This window comes from Ictidomys tridecemlineatus, chromosome 3, assembly GCF_052094955.1.
Source record: "Ictidomys tridecemlineatus isolate mIctTri1 chromosome 3, mIctTri1.hap1, whole genome shotgun sequence".
NCBI lineage: Eukaryota > Metazoa > Chordata > Mammalia > Rodentia > Sciuridae > Ictidomys > Ictidomys tridecemlineatus.
In genome coordinates, this window is record NC_135479.1 from 21,747,789 (window position 1) to 21,767,626 (window position 19,838).

Consider the following 19,838-nt stretch of genomic DNA (forward strand, 5'->3'; position numbering starts at 1 on the left):
AGGACTTCTGATAAAACAATTGGGTTTAACAAATTGTAAAGGTGGACTATCAGGTTCCTATTAAGTGTGGTCATGTATGTTTATTTACAAGAAAAACTGTTCTATGACATTGCTGAGTAAAAAAAAGCAGGTTACAAATCAAAGGTGAAATCCCTGTCTTGTTTACAAGATAAATAGTGGGGAAAAAGGCATATAAACCCTCATTAGATGAAAAATCTGAAATATTTCTTAAAAGAAGTTTGCTCCAGATTAGAAAAGAGCTTACTAACTATAAGAAAAGTTTGTTCCTTGACTCTCTACATGTTATCTCTAAGCTACTGGCATTCAAGGAGATAAAAATTGCAGTGTGGGCTGGGGATGTGGCTCAAGCGGCAGCGCGCTCGCCTGGCAAGTGTGTGGCCCGGGTTCAATCCTCAGCACCACATACAAACAAAAGATGTTTCCGCCAAGAGCTAAAAAATAAATATTAAAAAAAATTCTCTCTCCCTTTCTCTCTCTCCTCTCTCACTCTCTCTTTAAAAAAAAGATTTTTTTTCTCTCTTAAAAAAAAAATTGCAGTGCTTAATAAACTTAGATCATTTAGACCTTTTCTAGAATGTATTTTTTCCCTATGCATATGAGAAATGGCTTAGATAAATTAATACAAATTACAAAGGGAGAAATGAGATTTTAAAATTGCATTAGTGGATAAATGATTCAGTAATCAACTTAGTAAGCCTTTTTTCTTTCTTTTTTTTTTTTTTTTTTTTTTTTTTTTGGTACTGGGTATTGAACCCAGGAGCACTTCTTTACCACTAAGCTATAGCCCCAGTCTTTTTAGTTTTTGTTTTTTGAGTCAGGGTCTTGCTAAATTACTGAGTGCTTCACCAAATTGTTGCAGCTGGCCTTGAACTCAATTCCCCCAAGTAGCTAGAATTCAGGCATGGGCCACTGTCCAACATCTCCCCCTGTTAATGCTACAGTGGATTTTTAAAAGTGATTTTCAACCATTTTTCCTCAAAATGCAATCAAGTTTTGTTTTTTATTTTTTGGTGGTATTGGGGATTGAACTCAGGGTCCCACTCATATAGTACTCTACCATTGAACTACATCCCCAACCCTTTAAAACAGTTGTCCAGGCTGGGCTTGAATTCACAGTCCTCCTGCCTCAACCTCCCAGGTAGAGATTACAGATGCGTACCATTGTGTTCAGCTAGAAAAATGTTTAGTTAACTTTTTCTAGAGTGATGTATAGGGCTGAGCTGTGGCTCCGTGATAGAGCCCCCTGGCCTAGTATGCACCAAGCCCTGGGTTAGATCCCAGCACCACCAAAAAGAAAAAAAGAATATGGGGGGCGGGCGATGCTGGGGTTGTGGCTCAGCAGTAGAGTGCTCGCCTGGCGCGTGTGAGACCCTAGGTTCCATCCTCTGCACCACATAAAAATAAATAAAACAAAGGAATTGTGTCCATCTACAACTAAAAAATTTTTTAAATATATTTTAAAAAGAAGATAATCTGTTCTTGCTTATTCAGAATCCTTAGTAATTCTACTTTGGAAAATTCTATAAAATTCAAATTTTGTTTAATGTCAGGCGTGGTGGTGCACGCCTGTAATCCCAGTTATTTGGGAGGCTGAGGCAGAAGGATTCTAGGCCATCCTGGGCAACTTGTTAAGACCCTAACTTAAAATTTAAAAGGGCTGGGGATGTAGCTCAGTGGTAAAGCACCATGGATTCCATCCCCAGTACTGCCAATTTTTTTTTTAATTTAAAATAAAAGTAACATGGATTATAGTTCTAACATAATGAACTGGAATCACATCAGGAATTGATCACAGATGTTTTTATCTTTCATTCATATGCAGTGAGATGCATTTGCAAATCCAAGCAGAATTTTTACAACATGGAAAAATGAACTGAACTGACACTTCTCCAAAGAAGAACAAATAATTATATGTGTATGAAAAAAAAAAAGTTCTACCATGTTAGCCATCAGGGAAATGCAAATCAAAACTACGAGGGGGCTGGGGAGGTGGCTCGCCTAGCATGTGTGCGGCCCGGGTTCGATCCTCAGCAGCACCACATACCAACAAAGATGTTGTGTCCGCCGAGAACTAAGAAAAAATAAATAAATGTTAAAATTCTCTCTCTCTCTCTGTCCCCCTCTCTCTCACTCTCTCTTTAAAAAAAAAAAAAAAAAAAAAAAAAAAAAAAACAAACTACATTGAGGGGCTGGGGTTGTGGCTCAGTGGTGGGGTGCTTGCCTCACATGTGTGAATCACTGGGTTCAATTCTCAGCACTGCATATAAATAAATGAATAAAATAAAGGTCCGTCAACATTAAAAAAAATTAAAAAAAAAAAAAACCACATTGAGATTCCATCTGACCCCAGACAGAATGTCTATTATCAAGAATACAAAAAAAGGGGCTGGGATGTGGCGCTTGGCACGCGTGCGGCCCGGGTTCGATCCTCAGCACCACATACAAAAACAAAGATGTTGTGTTCGCCAAATACTAAAAAATAAATATTAAAATTCTCTCTCTCCCTCTCTCTCACTGCCTCTCACTCTCTCTTTCAAAAAAAAAAAAAGAATACAAAAAAAAAAAACAGCCAGGTGTGGTGGTTCATGCTTGTAATCCCAGCAGCTCAGGAGACTGAGGCAGGAGGATCACAAATTCAAACCCAGCCTCAGCAAAAGTGAGGCGCTAAGCAACTCAGTGAGACCCTGTCTCTAAATAAAATACAAAAAGGGCCGGGAATGTGGCTAAGTGGTGAGTTCAATCTCCAGTACCAAAAAAAAAAAAAAAAAAGGACAAAAAACAAGCTGGGCACAGTGGTGCACTTCTGTAATCCCAGTGGCTCCACAGGAGGATTTCGAGTTCAAAACCAGCCTAAGCAATTTAGCAAGACTCTAAGAAACTTTAGCAAGACCCTGTCTCTAAATAAAATATTTTAAAAAGGTTTGCGGGGCTGGGGATGTGGCTTAAGCTTAACGCGCTTGCCTGGCATTCGTGCAGCGCTAGGTTCGATCCTCAGTACCACATAAAAATAAAATAAAGATGTTGTGTCCACCGAAAACTGAAAAATAAATATTAAAAAATTCTCTCTCTCTTTAAAAAAAAAACGGTCTGGGGATGTGGCTCAGGAATTAAACACCCCTGGGTTAGATTCCCAGCCCCCAAAACAATGCCAGGCATGGTGATACATGGCTGTAATCACAGTGACTGGGGAGGCTGAAGCAGAAGGATTTCAAGTTCAAAACTAGCCTCAGCAACTTAGCGAGGGCCTGTCTCAAATTTTTTAAAAATTTCAAAAAGTCTAGGGATGTCTCTCAGTGGGGGGTCACTCCTGTATTCAATCCTGGGTTCTGGGGATCCAGATGCTGCAAGGATTTGGGGTGAGGGGCAAGGAACCTTTATACTTTATGTCACAGAATAATCATGCCATCTTTTTTCAGATCAAAAGTTGGTTTCTAACCTTTCATTGCTTAACAGTCACATGGTGTAATTCCACTCAACAGGCCACTTAAAGGGTAAACAGCAGCCACGCACTCATCAGTGGCACAGAGTTCTACTTTTACATTCTTACACACTGGGAGCTGAGAGCCTAGAATTCTCCATGCACTTACATTGTCATATATCATTTATTTATTTTTAAACAAAATTCTGCATTTTCAACAAAATATGGAACACTTTACGAATTGGCATGTCATCCGCGAGAAGGGGCCTTGCTAATCTTCTCTGTCTTGTTCCAATTTTAGCATATGTGCTGCCGAAGCGAGCACTTGTCATCATATTTTAAATGCCAACTTGTGCAGTTTGTTTACAGCACAGCAGTACTAACGGTAAACACATCTCATAAGTGAATGGACAAAGAAAATGTGGAATATGTTCACAATATCCACTCATTTCAAGAGTGGAGTTGAGTGAACTTTACCACTGAGCTACATGCCCAGCCTTTTACTTTTTTTTTTTTTTTTTTCCTGGTGTGGTGCTGAGAATCCAACCCAGGCATTATGCATGCTAGGCAAGCACTCTTCCACCGATCCACATTCGCAGTCCTTAATTCTTTTTTAATTTATTTTTTAGTTTTAGGTGGACACAATATCTTTATTTTACATTTATATGGTGCTAAGGATTGAACCCAGTGCCTCGTGCATGCTAGGTGAGCTCTCTACCAATGAGCCACCCCCCAGTCCCCAGTCCTTAATTTTTAATTTGGAATAGAGTCTTGATAAATTGCCAAACTTGAGCTACTCCTGCCTCAGCCTCCCAAGTAGCTGGGATTACAGGCAGGTATATTCCACCCAGCCCTGTCTCAGTCTTGACTTTTTTTTTTCCTTTGTATTGGCATTGAACCCAGGGCAACTTAATGACTGAGCCACACCCCCTCACCTTTTTTATTTTTTATTTCAATACAGGGTCTTTCTAAATTGCTTAGGGCCTGATGAAATTGCTGAGGCTGGCCTGGAACTTGCAATCCTCCTGCCTCAGCCTCCAAGTTGTTGGCATTACAGGCATGCATTACTATGCCTGGCCCACATTGTAAAATTTTAAAGACTTTGCAATTCCACAGTTGTAAAATTAGTTTATTAGGTTTGCAAGAGTTGTTTTAATATATAGGAAGATATTACTTGTGATAGTGGTCAGTCACATCAGGCAATTTAGTAATTTTTTAGAAGTGTCTAAAAATTCATCAATTAGGTTTATAATTATCATTTATAACTTAGGCAAGTTTAGATCATTAAAATTATAATTAGAAATTAAGAAATAAGTGAGCCGGATGTGGTGGCACATGCCTGTAATCCCAGTGGTTTAGGAGGCTGAGACAGGAGGATGGTGAGTTCAACGCCAGCTTCAGCCAAAGCGAGGCACTAAGCAACTCAGTGAGACCCTGTCTCTAAATAAAATACAAAATAGGGTTGGGGTATGGCGAAGTGGTCGACTGCCCCTGAATTCAAACACCAGTACTCCCCTCAAAAAATAAAAGAAAGAATTAAAGAAGGAATAAGTGAAAAGTATTATTCTTATTCTATACCTTAATTACTAAGTGTATAACCAGAATGACACATTGTATAAATTGAACTTGAAGGCTGTTAGTCAACTTGCCATTGATGTGACAAAAAATCCTGAGATAAACAAGTTAAATCTCGCAAATTGGAAGGCTGAGGCAGGAAGATTGTAAATTACAGGCCAGCCTCAGCAACTTAGTGAGACCCTATCTCAAAATACAAAGGCTGGGATTGTGGCTCAGCAGTAGATCTAGCACGTGTGAGGCCCTGGGTTCGATCCTCAGCACCACATAAATTAATAAAATAAATACAATAAAGATATTGTATCCAGTTACAACTAAAAAAAATATTTTTAAAAAATTTAAAGAGGAAAAAAAGTGAGGATATGGCTTAGTGGTTAAACATCACTGGGTTCAATTGCCAGTACCTGAGAAAACAAAAAAGAGGAAAGATTTATTTTGGTTCACAGTTTCAGAGGTTTCAGTCTCTAGTCACTTGGCCCAGTCACTTTGGACCTGTAGCAAGGCAGAGCGTGTGGTAGGGAAAACTGCTCACCTTGGAGCAGCCAGGATACAAAGAAAGTGAGAGGGAGGAGCCAATATTCCCTTCAAGGCCACACCCCCATGACCTACCTTCCTTCCACTAGGTTCCACCTCCCAAAGACTTCACTACCTGCCCAACAGCACCACAGCCAATGTTGACCAAGCTTTGCACACAAGGCCAGATGCGGAGGCACACTGCCTGTAATCTCAGTGACTCTGGAGGCTGAGGCAGGAGGATCACAAGTTTGAGCACAGAAGTCCTTATCCTGAATTACAAACTCAAACTGTTAGGACAAGACAAACTACTTTATTTCGTAAAAGAACTGGAGAGAAGCAGATGATAAAGGGGGATAAGAGGACCAGCGTGGATGTGAGGGGAAGAGGAGGAGGGTAGAAGAGAAGAAGGGGGAGGAAAGAGCCATCTAGAAAAGGGGAGAGAGACTCAGACGAGGATGACAGTCTTACTCTGTGTTTTCACTTCCCCATCAGAGACTTTCAGTACAGATCAGTACTGCTTTTTTCTCTTATTTTATTGAAGTATAATTTACATACACAAAATTCAGCCATTTTTAATTGTACAGATTGACATTTGGCACACATATATCCTGTGTAATCACCATCACGATGAAGATATAAAGTCTTTCCATCACTCCAAAACATGTGTCTCCTCAACTCCTGGCCCCAAACACTGACCCGACTTCCACCAATAGAGGTTACTTTTACCTATTCTAGAATTTCATATGAATAGAATCACACAATATGACCACTTTTATCTCAGACTTCTTTCATTTAGCAGAGTGGTTTTTTTAAATTCATCCCTTTTACATGTATTAATAGTGCCTTGTGTGTGTGTTTGTGTGTGTGTGGTGCTGGGGGGATTGAACGCAGAGCCTTGTGCATGAGAGGCAAGGTCTCTACCAACTGAGCTACATTCCCAGCCCTAAGAGTGCCTTTTTCATGTTATTGCTAAATGTGATTCCACTGCATGGATTTGTTTATCTGTTCACCTGCTGACGGACATTTGGGTTGTTTCCAGCTTGGGCCTATTATGAATAAAGTTGCTCTGATCACTAGAATACATATCCTTTTCAGACATACTTTTTTCATTTCTCTTGGGTAAATACCTAGGAATGGAATCTTTGACTCATATGTTAAGTGTACATTTAATCCTTTTTTTTTGTCTTCTTTTAATTGGGGATCAAACCCAAGAAGATTCTACCTCTGAACTACATCTCAGTCCTTTCTCTAAATTTTATTTTGAGAGGCTGGGGATGTGGCTCAAGCGGTAGTGCGCTCGCCTGGCATGCGTGCGGCCCGGGTTCGATCCTCAGCACCATATACAAACGAAGATGTTGTGTCCGCTGAGAACTAAGAAAAAATAAGTAAATATTAAAATTCAAAAAAAATAAATAAATTTTATTTTGAGACAGGCTCAAAATAAATTTATTTACGTTGCCCAGGCTGATCGTGAACTTGCAATCCTCCTGCCTTAGTCTTCCTAGTCGCTGGGAATACAGGTGTTTGCCACTGATCCAGGCAAGTGCATGTTTAAGTTTATAAGAAGCTGAGGAATGCTTTTCAAAGCCAGCTTTGTATCATTTTTGTATCCCTCCCCCCACGACAACTTACATTTTTCCTCTATACCTTCAGGGGTCAGATTTGCATTTCTTTTGAGTCAGACAGTATATTCACCGGCCTCAAGGCGTCCCCAGTACATCCTGGTGAGTGTCAAAAGAAATACCAATAAATGTTACTTTAGCTGGACGAAAAGAGGTTCTATCTACAGTGATCTTGTCTTCTGCACCCAGTAATCTGATTCTAAGACCTGTTCCAAGCCGAGTTCTTTGGGCACAGGAGAATTGCTTTCAGGGAGGGAGTCACCTATGGTCAGCCAGTCAATTGACCTGGAGGTGACCTGATGGAAATCCCACCCTGCATCATCCTCCTTGAGAACTTCTGGAAGGGAAGAAATCTTGGAGACCTCTCTCAATACCACTCCAGGTCTAGAATCATGAGGCTGGAGTGACAGATAGGGATCAGGACCCCTGGCTACAGGCCAGGGATTGTGACTGCTTATATGTCTTGACATTCACAAACGGGCCATGTAAGGCTGTATGGGGGGAAAAGGACTTTGAAAGATGCTTCTTAAAAGACTCAAACCTGGGGCTTGGGTTGTAGCTCAGTGGTAGAGCGCTCGCCTAGTATGCAGGAGGCACTAGGCTCGATCCTCAGCACCACATAAATGTAAAATAAAGATATTGTGTTCACCTAAAACTAAAGAATAAATATTAAAAAAAAAAAAAAAGACTCAAGCCTTTCCCCACTCTTAATCTCAGAGCATTTCTCTCACCTGTCAGTTCTTTTGGGGCTTTCAAGAAAAGAGAGCGACTCCCAAGCCTCTTAGCCTGTCAGATGAGCCAACGCAGGACCCACCCCGGAGTAAGTTTGCTATATGTGTAACCTAAAAAATGGGTGAAAAGGAGGAAAAAGATAGGTAGAGGCCTCCTTTTGGAAGGCAGTGACCCCTCTGCCCAAGGATGGGAAAGGATGGAGCTTGGCAGAGGCCCATGAAGAAAGGCCAGAGGTGCAGTCACTTGGAAGGGCCTGGGGACGAGGTGACAAACCAGACTGAGGAGTTTCCCTCTTCCTCCAGGAGAAACTATACAGGGGCAGCTGGCAGGGACAGGGACTTGGAGAAAACTGAGTGTCCCCGACGCCCCGACTCAGCGTGGAGGATCAATGCCAGAAACAGATATAGGACAGTGAGAGAGTACAAGTTCCCCTAGAATTAAGACTACATTTCCCAGGCTCCCTTGCGGATAGACAGGGCCTAGAGAGCCGGTCCTAACCAATGACTTCGCGTAGACAGGTCATGTGGCAGCCCTCGGCCTCTCTGGGAGCCAGAGCGCTGTAGGGAGGGGCTTGGCCCAATCCGCGCGACGCTGCCTGCCCTGTGTCTCCCTTCCTGGCGAGAAAGCGGTGTTCTACAGTTCTTGTTGCTCCTACAGCCAAGCCTAGTCTTGAATAACCTTAGAGCCAAAGGAGGAGTCAAAGCGGGAAAAGGAAGCGGGTCCCAGTTGTAGGTAAATCGCAGAGCCCTAGTTGGGAGCCTGGGGCTGAGCGCTGGGGAGAAGAGGGAGGTTGCAGAAGTACCTGATGAAGTAGCCCAGAACCAACCACCTGCGCACATTGCCCACTCCCTATCTTTCCCTGCCCAGGCTTTTGGCACATGGCCCCCTGAGCCAGAGAGGACTCCTGCCCATGCCCTGCCCTCAACCACAGGGGTTCTCTGATTCCTCTCTGCCCCGCATTGCAAATTCTGAGTATAGACCTGAGACTGAGTTGGCCACTTAAGTGGAGCACAAGCTCTAGAGACCAGAGTAGTTGTGGGTGGGACCCAGGATATATAGATCTGCACCCTCCCACTCCACTTCATCCATTTGCCCACCCAAAAAGCCTGCAGTCATGGAGCCTAGGTGCCAGTGTGGGAGGCCGGGGTAGATGCTGCACAGGATAAATAAGAAAAACATAAAGTATGTTATGTAGTGATCAGTGCAGAGGAAATAAAGCTGAGAAGGGGTAGGAAGTAGGGGGTTACATTCAGGTAGGGCCACTAGGGAAAGCCTCACTCACTAAAAGGCAGCTTTCCTGTGAAGATGTTTTTTGCTGCAGTAGGTAGCAAACCCAAGGCCTTCTGCTAACAAGTGTTCTACCACTGAGCTCCATCTCCAGTCCTTATTAATTTTTATTTTTTGTTGGGGTGGGGGTTACCAGGGATTGAACCTGAGGCACTCGACCACTGAGCCACTCCCCAGCCCTATTTTGTATTTTATTTAGAGACAGGGTCTCACTGAGTTGTTTAGCACCTTGCTGTTGCTGAGGCTGGCTTTGAACTCAAGATCCTCCTGCCTCAGCCTCCCATGCTGCTGAGATTATAGACCTGCACCACCATGCCTGGCTCTTTTTATTCTATTTTAAGAGAAGATCTTGGCCTGGTTGCCCCTGCCTGCAATCCCAGCAACTCAGTAGGCAGAGGCAGGAGAATCACAAGTTCATGGCCAGCCTGAGCAATTTAGCAAAACCTTATTTCAAAAGTAAAAAAACATAAAAAGGGCTGGGGATGTGACTCAGTGGTAGGGTGTTCCTGGGATCAGTCCCTCCCTTGCGGAAAAAAAAATTTGACAGGGTCTCACTAAGATGTTGAGGCTGGCCTTGAATTTGGGATCCTCCTGCCTCACTCTCCTAAATAGCTGGGATTACAGACATGCATCATGGTGTCCGGCTCGGTATAGACTTTAAAATATTGAAGGGATGTAGGAGAAGAAAATACACTTATGTCTCTCTATGGCATGGTATTAACTTGATAAGTGCAAACATGTGCGTGCTGCATTATGTGTGCCCCTTTGTGACTAATGAAGGAAGTGTCTCCACATCCCAGCAGACCAGGGTGAAGTGTCTGGAACAGACTGGAGCAGGGCAGGAAGGGCTGTATTCATCTTCAAGCAGGGCCAAGAGGGGCCAGTGCTCTGGGCATTGTCAGCGACACCTCTCCCAGCCCAGACAGCACTATCTGAGAAGGAGGATGGGCCCTGGAGATTATAGCGTCTCCTATGTCTGGCCCTGTGACTTTGGGGGCCAGGGAACAGTGCAGGATGACTCTCTACCCCCCCCCCTGCACACCTCAGCCCCTTTCTACTCCCTTTGCACTCCTGCCAGACAGGAGTTGGGGTTTTTTCCAGGCTGGGCCAATGGCCTGACCCAGCAGGGCCACAGGGATGGGGCAGGGACCATCCTGGACAGTCAGGAGAGATGAGGCGTGACCCTGAACCCCTGTGGTTGAGGACAGGGCATGGGCAGCAACTTTGCTGAGGATAGATGGAGAATGGGGAGGGAGAGGTCAGCAGTGCCCCCTCCACACATCCTGTTTTCAGAATGTGAGACCCTATCACTTGCTCTTCCCTTTGGCCTTCATCCAGGGCAGCACCCCCCACCCAGGACCACTCCCAAGGCACCCCTGCAGGAGGGTGGGAGGTTCCCCCGGCACACCCACGCAGGGCTTCACCTAAGTTTTTCCAGGCTGGGCTGCGCCCCTGAGCCAGTGGGGGTGAAGGGCACATTTCCCACCCCTTCCTGAAAGCAGACCAGGGGGTCCCTATCAGCAAATGGAAAACCATGCAGGTCCCTGTGGCTAACTGAAAGAGGAAATGTCACGTGGCAGGCTCTGGGACATCACCTGGGAATCCCAGCCAGGTCAGAGGAAAGACAGACAGGCTTAAGAACCAGTCAGGCAGAGTGTGAGGCCAGGACCTGCTGTGGCATGACTGGTGGCATGACTGCAGGCAAGTAGCTTAGACTCTCTGAGTCTCAGTTTCCCTGTCTGTAAAGAGTGCCCTCCTGCCAGGGTTGGTAGGAGGTCTGAATGAGCAAATGGGTGTGTCCAGGCTCCAGGCCCTGTCCAGCAAGTGAGCGGGGGCAGTGTGCTAGCTGGGCAGACTCCTAGGACTCCCTAGCTGCTCAGGCCCCCATCAGTCCTCCTAACTCCCCTCCCCAATGAGACAGCCTCTCCTGCCACCTACAAGAGTAGGAGACCATTGATTCAGAGCCTCCTGATGGACGAAAAGGCTTATAATATAACATGGTCAACATAATAAATCTGGAAATTACAGAAAAGCAGAAAGGAAGCCAAAGCCTTTGTTTAACTACCAAAGCCAGTCACTCTGGATACCTTAATGTTGTTCCACATGACATTTCCAAGCACAGGGCTTTTGGTTTTCTGTAACATGGCTGAGACCTGAGCATTAAGATGGTGAGCCAGACCAAACTTGGGGGTCAGCTGGCCCAGCTTCCTTGGATGGAGATCCTGGCCCAGAAGAGTGGAATGACTTATCCAGGTCAAGAAGTGGCAGAGCTGGAACCAGAAACCATTAGATGTGTGTTGCCTCCTAAACACCAGTAAGAACTTCCTCCTGGCACCAAAGACCACCTTCAAAAGGAACATTTATAGCAGATCTAGGCTTCTAGTCGGGGGCGTCTGTTGAGGAAGAGCTTCCATGAACCCCCTGGCTCCTTCAATAAAAGATGTGGCTCTGACTAACCCTATGCCTTTCTGCAGATGGAGACCCAGCTAGGGGGTGAGGGAGAGGTGGAAAGGGAGGGTTGGCAGAGCCCAGCAAGGGGTGTGGCCTTGGATCTGTTCCCAGGGTGGAGCCAGCCATCAGGGTCACCCTGTCCCTTTAAGAGAAGGAGGAGAGCTAGCCCCTCTCAGCTATCCTGTCCTGTCATCCATCCCAGCCAAATCCGAAAGGGAAAATGAAAGAGGGACCAGGAGGAACAGGTCCCAGCTGTCTCCCAAGGTCCTGCTCTTGGCTCTAACACCTCAACCCCAACCCCTGGTGAGTGGGTCAGCTATGGGTCTGGGGGCACCAAGGGGCTGTGGGGGACCCTTAGGACTGTGTATCAGGGAGGTTCTCTGGAGATTCTGTAGGATGGATGCCTGGCAGGAGGCGGGAGGAGGCTGGGCCGCATTCCCACCACCGTTCTAGGAATGGGCAGCAACACCCAGAACAGGGATCCTGAAGAGTCGCAGGAGTGGCCGCTGCTTTTGTATTAGCCCCTTGATCCCACCAGGCGTTCCCTGCGGTTCCCAGAACAAGAGGAATGGTGGACAGGGAAAGAAGAAGGTCTCAGTGGCTCTGCCCGCTGTTCCCCAACACTCCCAGGAGTCCCAAATGGGGCCTGGCATCCTGGACTCCAGGCATGGCCCTTGCGGATGGCCAGCATTGGTGCATACATGGCCACTGGGCCTCAGCTTCCATAAGTGCAAGTCAAGGGCTGGCCCTGGGCATCTACAGAGTCCCTTCCCCAAAGTCTGAAATCTGGAGGAGTATAAGGGCCAGCCGAGCAGGCCAAGCAGGCCCAAGCAGGCCCTGACTAAACTCCCGGGATGCTGCTTCCCAGCTCAGAAAGAAGAGAACTTAGGGAATCACCTCCTCCATTTAGACCCCTTTGTCCTGGGCTCCGCTGTTAACTCATTCACTCCCACAAAACCCTGCTGCACCAGGCTTCTCTGACCCCTGGTGCACTCTGAAGTTAGAGAAAACTGACTCCCACCCCATGGGCGTGGGAGGGGCTGGGGTCCCCATCAGTCCCTGCCTCTTACTACCCTCTGCATCCCCAGCACCATGGGAGAGTGGGCGTTCCTAGGCTCACTGCTGGACGCGGTGCAACTACAATCGCCTCTGGTGGGTCGCCTCTGGTTGGTGGTCATGCTGATCTTCCGCATCCTGGTGCTGGCCACCGTGGGCGGCGCGGTGTTCGAGGACGAGCAAGAGGAGTTTGTGTGCAACACATTGCAGCCGGGTTGTCGCCAGATCTGCTACGACCGCGCCTTCCCAGTCTCCCACTACCGCTTCTGGCTCTTCCACATCCTGCTGCTCTCCGCGCCGCCGGTGCTGTTCGTCATTTACTCCATGCACCAGGCCAGCAAGGAGGCGGGCGGCGCGGAGGGTGCAGCGCCGTGTGCGCGCGGGCGCCCGGAGGGCTCTTGCGCACCCTGCGCCCTGCGCGCTCGCCGCACGCGCCGCTGCTACCTGCTGAGCGTGGCGCTGCGCCTCCTGGCCGAGCTGGCCTTCCTGGGCGGCCAGGCGCTGCTCTACGGCTTCCGTGTGGCCCCGCACTTCGCGTGCGCTGGCCCGCCCTGCCCGCACACCGTCGATTGCTTCGTGAGCCGGCCCACCGAGAAAACGGTCTTCGTGGTCTTCTACTTCGCCGTGGGGCTGCTCTCGGCGCTGCTCAGCGTGGCCGAGCTAGGCCATCTGCTCTGGAAGGGCCGCCCGCGCTCCGGAGAGCGCGACAACCGCTGCAACCGTGCGCACGAGGAGGCGCGGAAGCTGCTCCCGCCGCCGCCGCCGCCCGCCCTGCCATCGCAGCGCCCCGACCCAGATCCCTACGCCCCACCCGCCTATGCGCACCCGGCACCGGCCGGTGACAGCGAAGGCGAGGGCGGAAGCGGCCGCAGCAAGGCGTCACTAGCCACTGTCCGTCAGGACCTGACCATCTAGAGGCGGTCCCTGCCCTGTGTGGACGGTGAGATCCCAGGCCGAACCCCACCACCGGGGTCCCTGCCTTAGAAGCAAGAGACTTCCGAAAGGACTGTCGCGGGACCCTGCCTGAGCACGGTGGACTGGCCCGGGGAGGCATAGCACTTAAGGAGTGCGCGCAGGTGCCACTGGCAGCAGCCATTCCGGGGTCGCAGAGAATGAACTAAGGCGGATCCTTGATGCTCTGATCCTGGTCGGAAGGGAGGAGGTCAAGGGGACTGAGCAGTGGACGGGAGGAAGGCAGCTAGTGACCTGGTTGTAGTAGGGACAGAACCAACTGTGATACCAACATTCCCAGGCGCTCTCCTTGTTCAGAGAGGGGTGACTTCCATGTGGGTTCTTGGTGAGTGTTCGCAAATGAACACATGAATATGCTGTGAGATTTGTGTGCACACGCAAAACCTGTGTGAGCTGTGTGCACCGGGAGCCTGTCAACACCCTGTATGCATACAGGTACACACACGTGTTCACACACACCCCTCCCAAATGTATTGTGAATACAGGTGCACATAGACACATGGACCTCTTGGTGAGCAATGCGTGGTGTGTACTTGTGCATACAGACACATATATGTCCTACATGAATTGTTGCACACGTGTAATGTACATCCTGCGGGAGCTGGGTGTGTGAGATCACTTACATGCGCTGCAAGGATAGCCAGAATCCAATGCCAGCAGCAGCCACAGTGACTGTCTCCCCACTCCCCTAACCCAGCCCACCTGAGGGCTTCCCAGGAAGGTGTCCCCTCCTGAGAGGACACTCGGGAAGTTGCGGGGAGGAGTCACCCTTCACAGGGGCAGATCTCTTGTGAACACATCCCACTCTCCACCCAATGGCTGGGGCAGGGTGACTGGGCCCTTGCATGGAGGTAGAGTTGGGTAGGATGGGCCGGAGGGTAGGACAGACTAGTGTTTGCCTGTTTTTGTTCCGTTTTGTTTTTAGTACTAAACCCAGGACCACTGGGCTGCAGCCTCAGCCCTTCCTTAATTTTTTTTTTTTTTTTTTGAGACAGGGTCTCAGTTGTCCAGGTTGGCCTTGAACTTGTGATCCTCCTGCTCAGACTCTGTGCCCAGCCTAATGTCTTTGTTTCATCTTCCATTTTCACCCTTCTTGTTCTCGGCTCCACCCTGGGGAGAAACTGCCCCTGAGACAGGCTCCTGCCTGGTTCCCCTCAGCTCTCCCCTGCACCCACACCCCGGCATTCAAAGGACTGTCCCCTCAGCTGCCTCACACCTGCCTGTCTCTCCCCTCCCCCCATCTGTCTTCCTCCTTCACCACCCCAGTGAAGACACTATTGATAACCAAGAGACACATCCAGGGGCCACCATCTCACCTCACCTCAGGGACTCGCTCCGACCCTGCTCTGCTGTTGACCACCATGTCCCCGCTTTGCTTCATTTCCCAGGTCTCTGGAGTGCCCGCTGCTCTTTCCCTCAGTTTCCCTTCTGTGTGCCCCTCAGCAGCCTGAGGGACTGTCTACATTTCTCCCTGCTGAAACCCTTGCCCTGGGGGTAAGCCGGCCCCCTCATGAGCCTTCCGAAACACTGCCCAGCCAGGCCCCACTTGAAGGCCTCTGGCCCTGTGGCCTTCCTGTGGTTTCTGTGCTAGAAACCATACCAAGTCTGTGCCTAGCCCGCTTTTGCCGAGAGTTTGGATGTGACGACCTTTGCCAGAAGCAGCCTCCCTCTGCAGCCCTGTCCTCCCCTCGCTCATGCCTGCCTGCCTGCCTTTTGTCTCACTAGGGAAAAAATAGACGCCTTCAAGAAAGGGGTCTTCCTGAAGGAAGAAGCAGGTACCCTAAGTCCTGTGCTTCCCCGGGAAGAGCACTTCCCCTGCAGGATGGCTTTGCTGTCTCTCCATTCTGTGATACATAGCCTCGTGCATACAGAGGGCTTAATAAAGTGTGTTCAGTGAAGCCAGACACAGCGGTGCCCACCTGCGACCCCAGCTACTACGAGGCTGAGGCAGGAGGATCCCAAGTGCAAGGCCAGCCTCAGCACTGAGGCCCTAAGCAACTTACTAAGACCTGGTCTCAAAAACCAAAAAGGGCTGGGGGTCTAACTCATGGTAAAGTGCCCCTGGGTTCAATCTCCAGTACCGACCCCCACGCCCCAAAAAAGAAGGAAAGTTTGAGGCCAGCCTGGGCAACTTAGGGAGACCTTGTATCAAAATAAACTAAAAAGGGCTGTAGCTCAGTGGTAGAGTGCCTCTGGGGTTCAATCCCCAATACTACTCACACTGGAAGAAAAAAGTGTTAGATGAGAAGCTGAACAGGTCTGCAGACCGCTGACATCTCCACGCCTGAGTACATACTCAGCCTCCCAGGGCACACCTCCATCTCTCTGATGAGAGTCAGTTCTGGGTCTGCAGCCTGGTCCCCTGTACACCAATGCTGATGTGGATGTCCAGCTGTTTTCTAGACCAAGTCATTCAAAAAATATTTGTTGAGTATATACTATGTGTCAGGCAATGATCAAGATCAGCATCATTTGGGGCTGGGGCTGTAGCTCAGTGGTAAAGCGCTTGCCTCACATGTATGAGGCACCAGGTTCAATCCTCAGCACCACATATAAATAAAGACACTGTGTGTTCATCTACGATTAAATAAACATTAAAAAAATAGATCAGCATCATTTGATGAAATGGTATGTGAGGAGTCAGGTGCAATGATATGCACCTATAATCCCAAGGACTCTAGAAGCTGAGGCAAGAGGATCACAAGTTCAAGGCCAGCCTGGACAACTTAGGTAGAACTTGTGTCAAAATAAAATTTGAAAGGGTTGGGGATATAGCTCAGTTGGTAAGAGTGCTTGCCTAGTATCCATAAGGCCCTGGGTTCAGTTCCCAGCACCACCAAAAAAAAAAAAAAGAAAATTTAAAAAAAGATTAGGGCCAGGTGTGGTGGCGCTTTCCTGCAATCTTAGCAGCTTGGGAGGTTGAGGCAGCAGGATCACAAGTTCAAAGCCAGCCTCATCAACTGAGCAAGGACCTAAGCAACTTAGTGAGACCCTGTCTCAAATTTTTAAAAAATAGAATAAAACAGGGCTGGGAATGTGGCTCACTGGTTAAGTGCCTTAGTGGTTAGCCCAGGGCTCAATCCCTGGTACCATAAATAATTATTAAATTAAAATAAGTGTTGGTGCGGTAGCTCAGAGGTAGAGTGCTCCTGGGGTTGATCTCCAGTGTGGCTGAAAAAAAAAATTGCATGTGAACTACTTATATATTTTCAAGTTTTCCATTAGCCATGTTAAAAAACAAAAAGGAAACAGGTGGAGTTAGTTTTAGGACATGATTTTCTTTAATCCATTATATCCAGAATAGTGTCATTTCAACCCCTTGTCAATATTAAAAAGCATTAAAAAGATATTTTACATTTTTTTTACATGAAATCTTCCAAAGCTGGTGTGAACTTTCTATTTAGAGCACATCTCAGATTGGACCAGCACATCTCTAAGGCAAGTGTTGGTGGCTGCTGTATGGTGTGGTGCATGTGTTGGGGTCCACCATATGCACTCAGGAAGCTTATCTTCTAGAGAGGAAGATAATAGTAAATGGGTACAGGATACATGTCAGTTGGTTGTCAGAAGAGTGACACCCCTAGGAGGTGACACTTCAGAATTTTGTAGCAAAGGGTAGCCATGAAACTGTTTCCGAGAAGAGCATACAGGTGGTGGGAATGGCAGGTGCAAAGGCCCAGAGGCAAAATGGAAAGAGGCTGGTGTGGCTGGAGTGTGGCTGGCGTGGAGTGAGCCACAGGGCAAGAGCGCCCCAACAGCAACCCCAACTTCCTCAGTTGCTCAGCAACCTTACTAGCTCGGCCAGCCCCACCCCCTGTGTCCCACAAGTCAGCAGTTGCCTGGTCCCACTGCTTAACCCCCTTAGCCTCTTCCTCCTGTGTCTGCCTTTCACTACCCCTCAGAGGCCCCCGGGATCACTGGTGGACCTGGAGAACCCCCACAGCCTCTGTTCCCACCACTCAAGTCCAACCCAAACACCATCATTCCTGGACCCTCAGGATTCCATCCAGCTCCTAAACTGGCCTTGGCCTGAGCCCATCCCAGCCTCCATGCCTCACCTCTCTGTGGCCTCACCTCTCCTGCTGCTATGATCCCAATTGGAAATGGTGGGCTGAGGTCGTGGCTCAGTGGTAGAGCACTAGCATGCGTGAGGCACTGGATTTGATCCCCAGCACCACATAAAAATAACCTAAATAAACAAAATAAAGGGATTGTGTCCATCTACAATGAAAAATATTTTTTTAAAAATTGGAAATGGCTAAAACGTCAGAGCTGCTGACAATTTCTGACCATGCAACTCTCCTTGCCACTCTGTACTTTGCCTCCCTCTTCCCCTAAGGGCTGAGAGGGACCACCTCTTCCAGGAAGGCTCTGGGTGGATACCTCTGCCTGGTGTTGCGGTTGGTCACCAGGGTCTGTGACCTCTGGGTCTGTCTCCCTGTGGAGGTCCCACTGGGGATTTACATAGTGAAAACCTCTGAATTACCTGAGCCCAGTACCTGACTCTGTTTTACACATGAAACATTAAGGATTTTCCTTGTTTGTTTGCAAGGGTATTTTATACACAGAATATAGCAGTTTTTATTTCAACATTCACCCAGCTCTTTTTATTTTTCCTGTGCTTCTTATACAGAATGGCTTCTAACCTTACTTCCCCCCCCATTACTGGGGATTGAGCCTGGGGGGTCTTTAACCACCAAGCCATATCTCAGCAATTTTTACTTTTTACTTTGAGACAAGGACTTGCTAGGTTGCCTAGGGCCTCAATAAGTTGCTGAGGCTGGCCTTGAACTTGCCATCCTTCTGCCTCAGTCTCCTGAGTTGTTCGGATTACAGGTGTGCACCATGGCCCAGCCAACCTTATTCCTTTTAAATCCAAGTGTCCTCGTTCAAAATAGGCACATACCAGTGTACACTGGCACATGCCTGTAATTCCAGCAACTTGGGAGGCTGAGCAAGAGGATTGCAAATTTGAAGCCAGTCTCAGCAATTTAATGAGACTCTGTCTCAAAAAAAGAGGCACAGGTCTAGGGGTGCCTGCAACTCAGTGGCAGAGCAGTTGCCTAGCACGTGCAAGGCCCTGTAAAAAGAAAAGCACGAATCATCACATCGAAATACATAGCACCCCTTTCCTCCTTTATACTGCAGTTGTTATGGAATATTGATCTTGAAAGCATTGATCTTGAAAGTACAGGTATGTGGGGCTGGGATGTGGCTCAAGGGGTAGCGTGCTTGCCTGGCATGCGTGCGGCCCGGGTTCGATCCTCAGCACCACATACCAACAAAGATGTTGTGTCCGCCGAGAACTAAAAAAATAAATAAATAAATATTAAAAACTCTCTCTCTCTCTCTCTCTCTCTCTCTCTCTCTCTCTCTCTCCCCTCTTTCACTCTCTCTTAAAAAAAAGAAAAAGCATTTAAAAAAGAAAGTACAGGTATGTTTTATTAAATTTTATTTGTTTCATAAAGTGTTAGAAAACATTTACTGGAGGAAAACCTGTTTTTCCCAAGGCTCCTGCAGTAAACAGTGACTTCAGTGAGGAGCTGCTGCCACCTAGTGGCAGAAGTAGAAATTGCTGGGGGACTCCTTTTGATTGTCTTTGCAAAGGACCAGACAACCTCCTCCCACCATCACCACCACCCCTGCTTCCTGTATGAGGTTTCTTCTAACGCAGTTCCAGGGATCCAGTAAAGAGCCCTACAACAAGAATTGGGAGCCCTGAGTACTGATACCCAACCTGCTACTAACTCGCTGTTGAGCCTGGGGCAGGGACACTGCCTTCTCTGGGTTGAAGGATGGGCAAAATTGGTTCTGAAGGCCCTTGGGGTCTGCCACACACATATGGATGAGTAACATCCAGGCTCTCCTGCAAACTCTCCTCTGTGCCTGCTGCCCACAAATGGGCTTCAGTAGATAGGGGAGGACTGGACAATCCTTCCTGAAGGCAGAGGGATGGGTGGGCTGACTGCCTGAACTTTTACCCCAATCTCATGTTCTTAAAGGTTGACATAAGGCCTGACCCCTACCCCTATGCCACCTGCCACCCCTGCCATAAAGATCAAGTCTGTGGTCACTTCCAAAATAGATCTCCTCTGAGATCCAAGCTCAGCCTCAGGTTCTCCATGGACCAGGGACTGGCTTTCTCCCTCGGATTGGAGGTTCCTGAGGGCTGGGGAAGTCTTTCCTCC

The 19,838-nt window shown here is 47.9% G+C and overlaps 2 protein-coding genes, 1 long non-coding RNA gene and 1 other non-coding gene across 4 annotated transcripts in view; 2 read left to right on the top strand and 2 right to left on the bottom strand.

The window, feature by feature from the left end:
• The window catches only part of Top2a (DNA topoisomerase II alpha), a 323,275-nt gene that overhangs the window by 26,013 nt on the left and 277,424 nt on the right, over positions 1 to 19,838 (top strand). The gene's annotated exons all lie outside the window — the stretch shown is intronic.
• LOC120884559 (U6 spliceosomal RNA) lies at positions 3,658 to 3,764 on the bottom strand. The gene has a single exon (XR_005726994.1). It is a non-coding gene; the product is annotated as a U6 spliceosomal RNA (small nuclear RNA).
• On the bottom strand, positions 6,046 to 11,812 carry LOC144376037 (uncharacterized). Its single transcript, XR_013436035.1, has 2 exons — positions 7,163 to 11,812; positions 6,046 to 6,901 (listed from the first exon to the last, which is right to left on the bottom strand). It is a non-coding gene; the product is annotated as an uncharacterized LOC144376037 (long non-coding RNA).
• Positions 11,823 to 18,989, top strand: Gjd3 (gap junction protein delta 3). The gene is made up of 2 exons (XM_040268806.2): positions 11,823 to 11,925; positions 12,711 to 18,989. The coding sequence occupies exon 2, from the start codon at positions 12,715 to 12,717 to the stop codon at positions 13,591 to 13,593; it is 879 nt and encodes a 292-aa protein (XP_040124740.2). The 5' UTR covers positions 11,823 to 11,925; positions 12,711 to 12,714; the 3' UTR covers positions 13,594 to 18,989.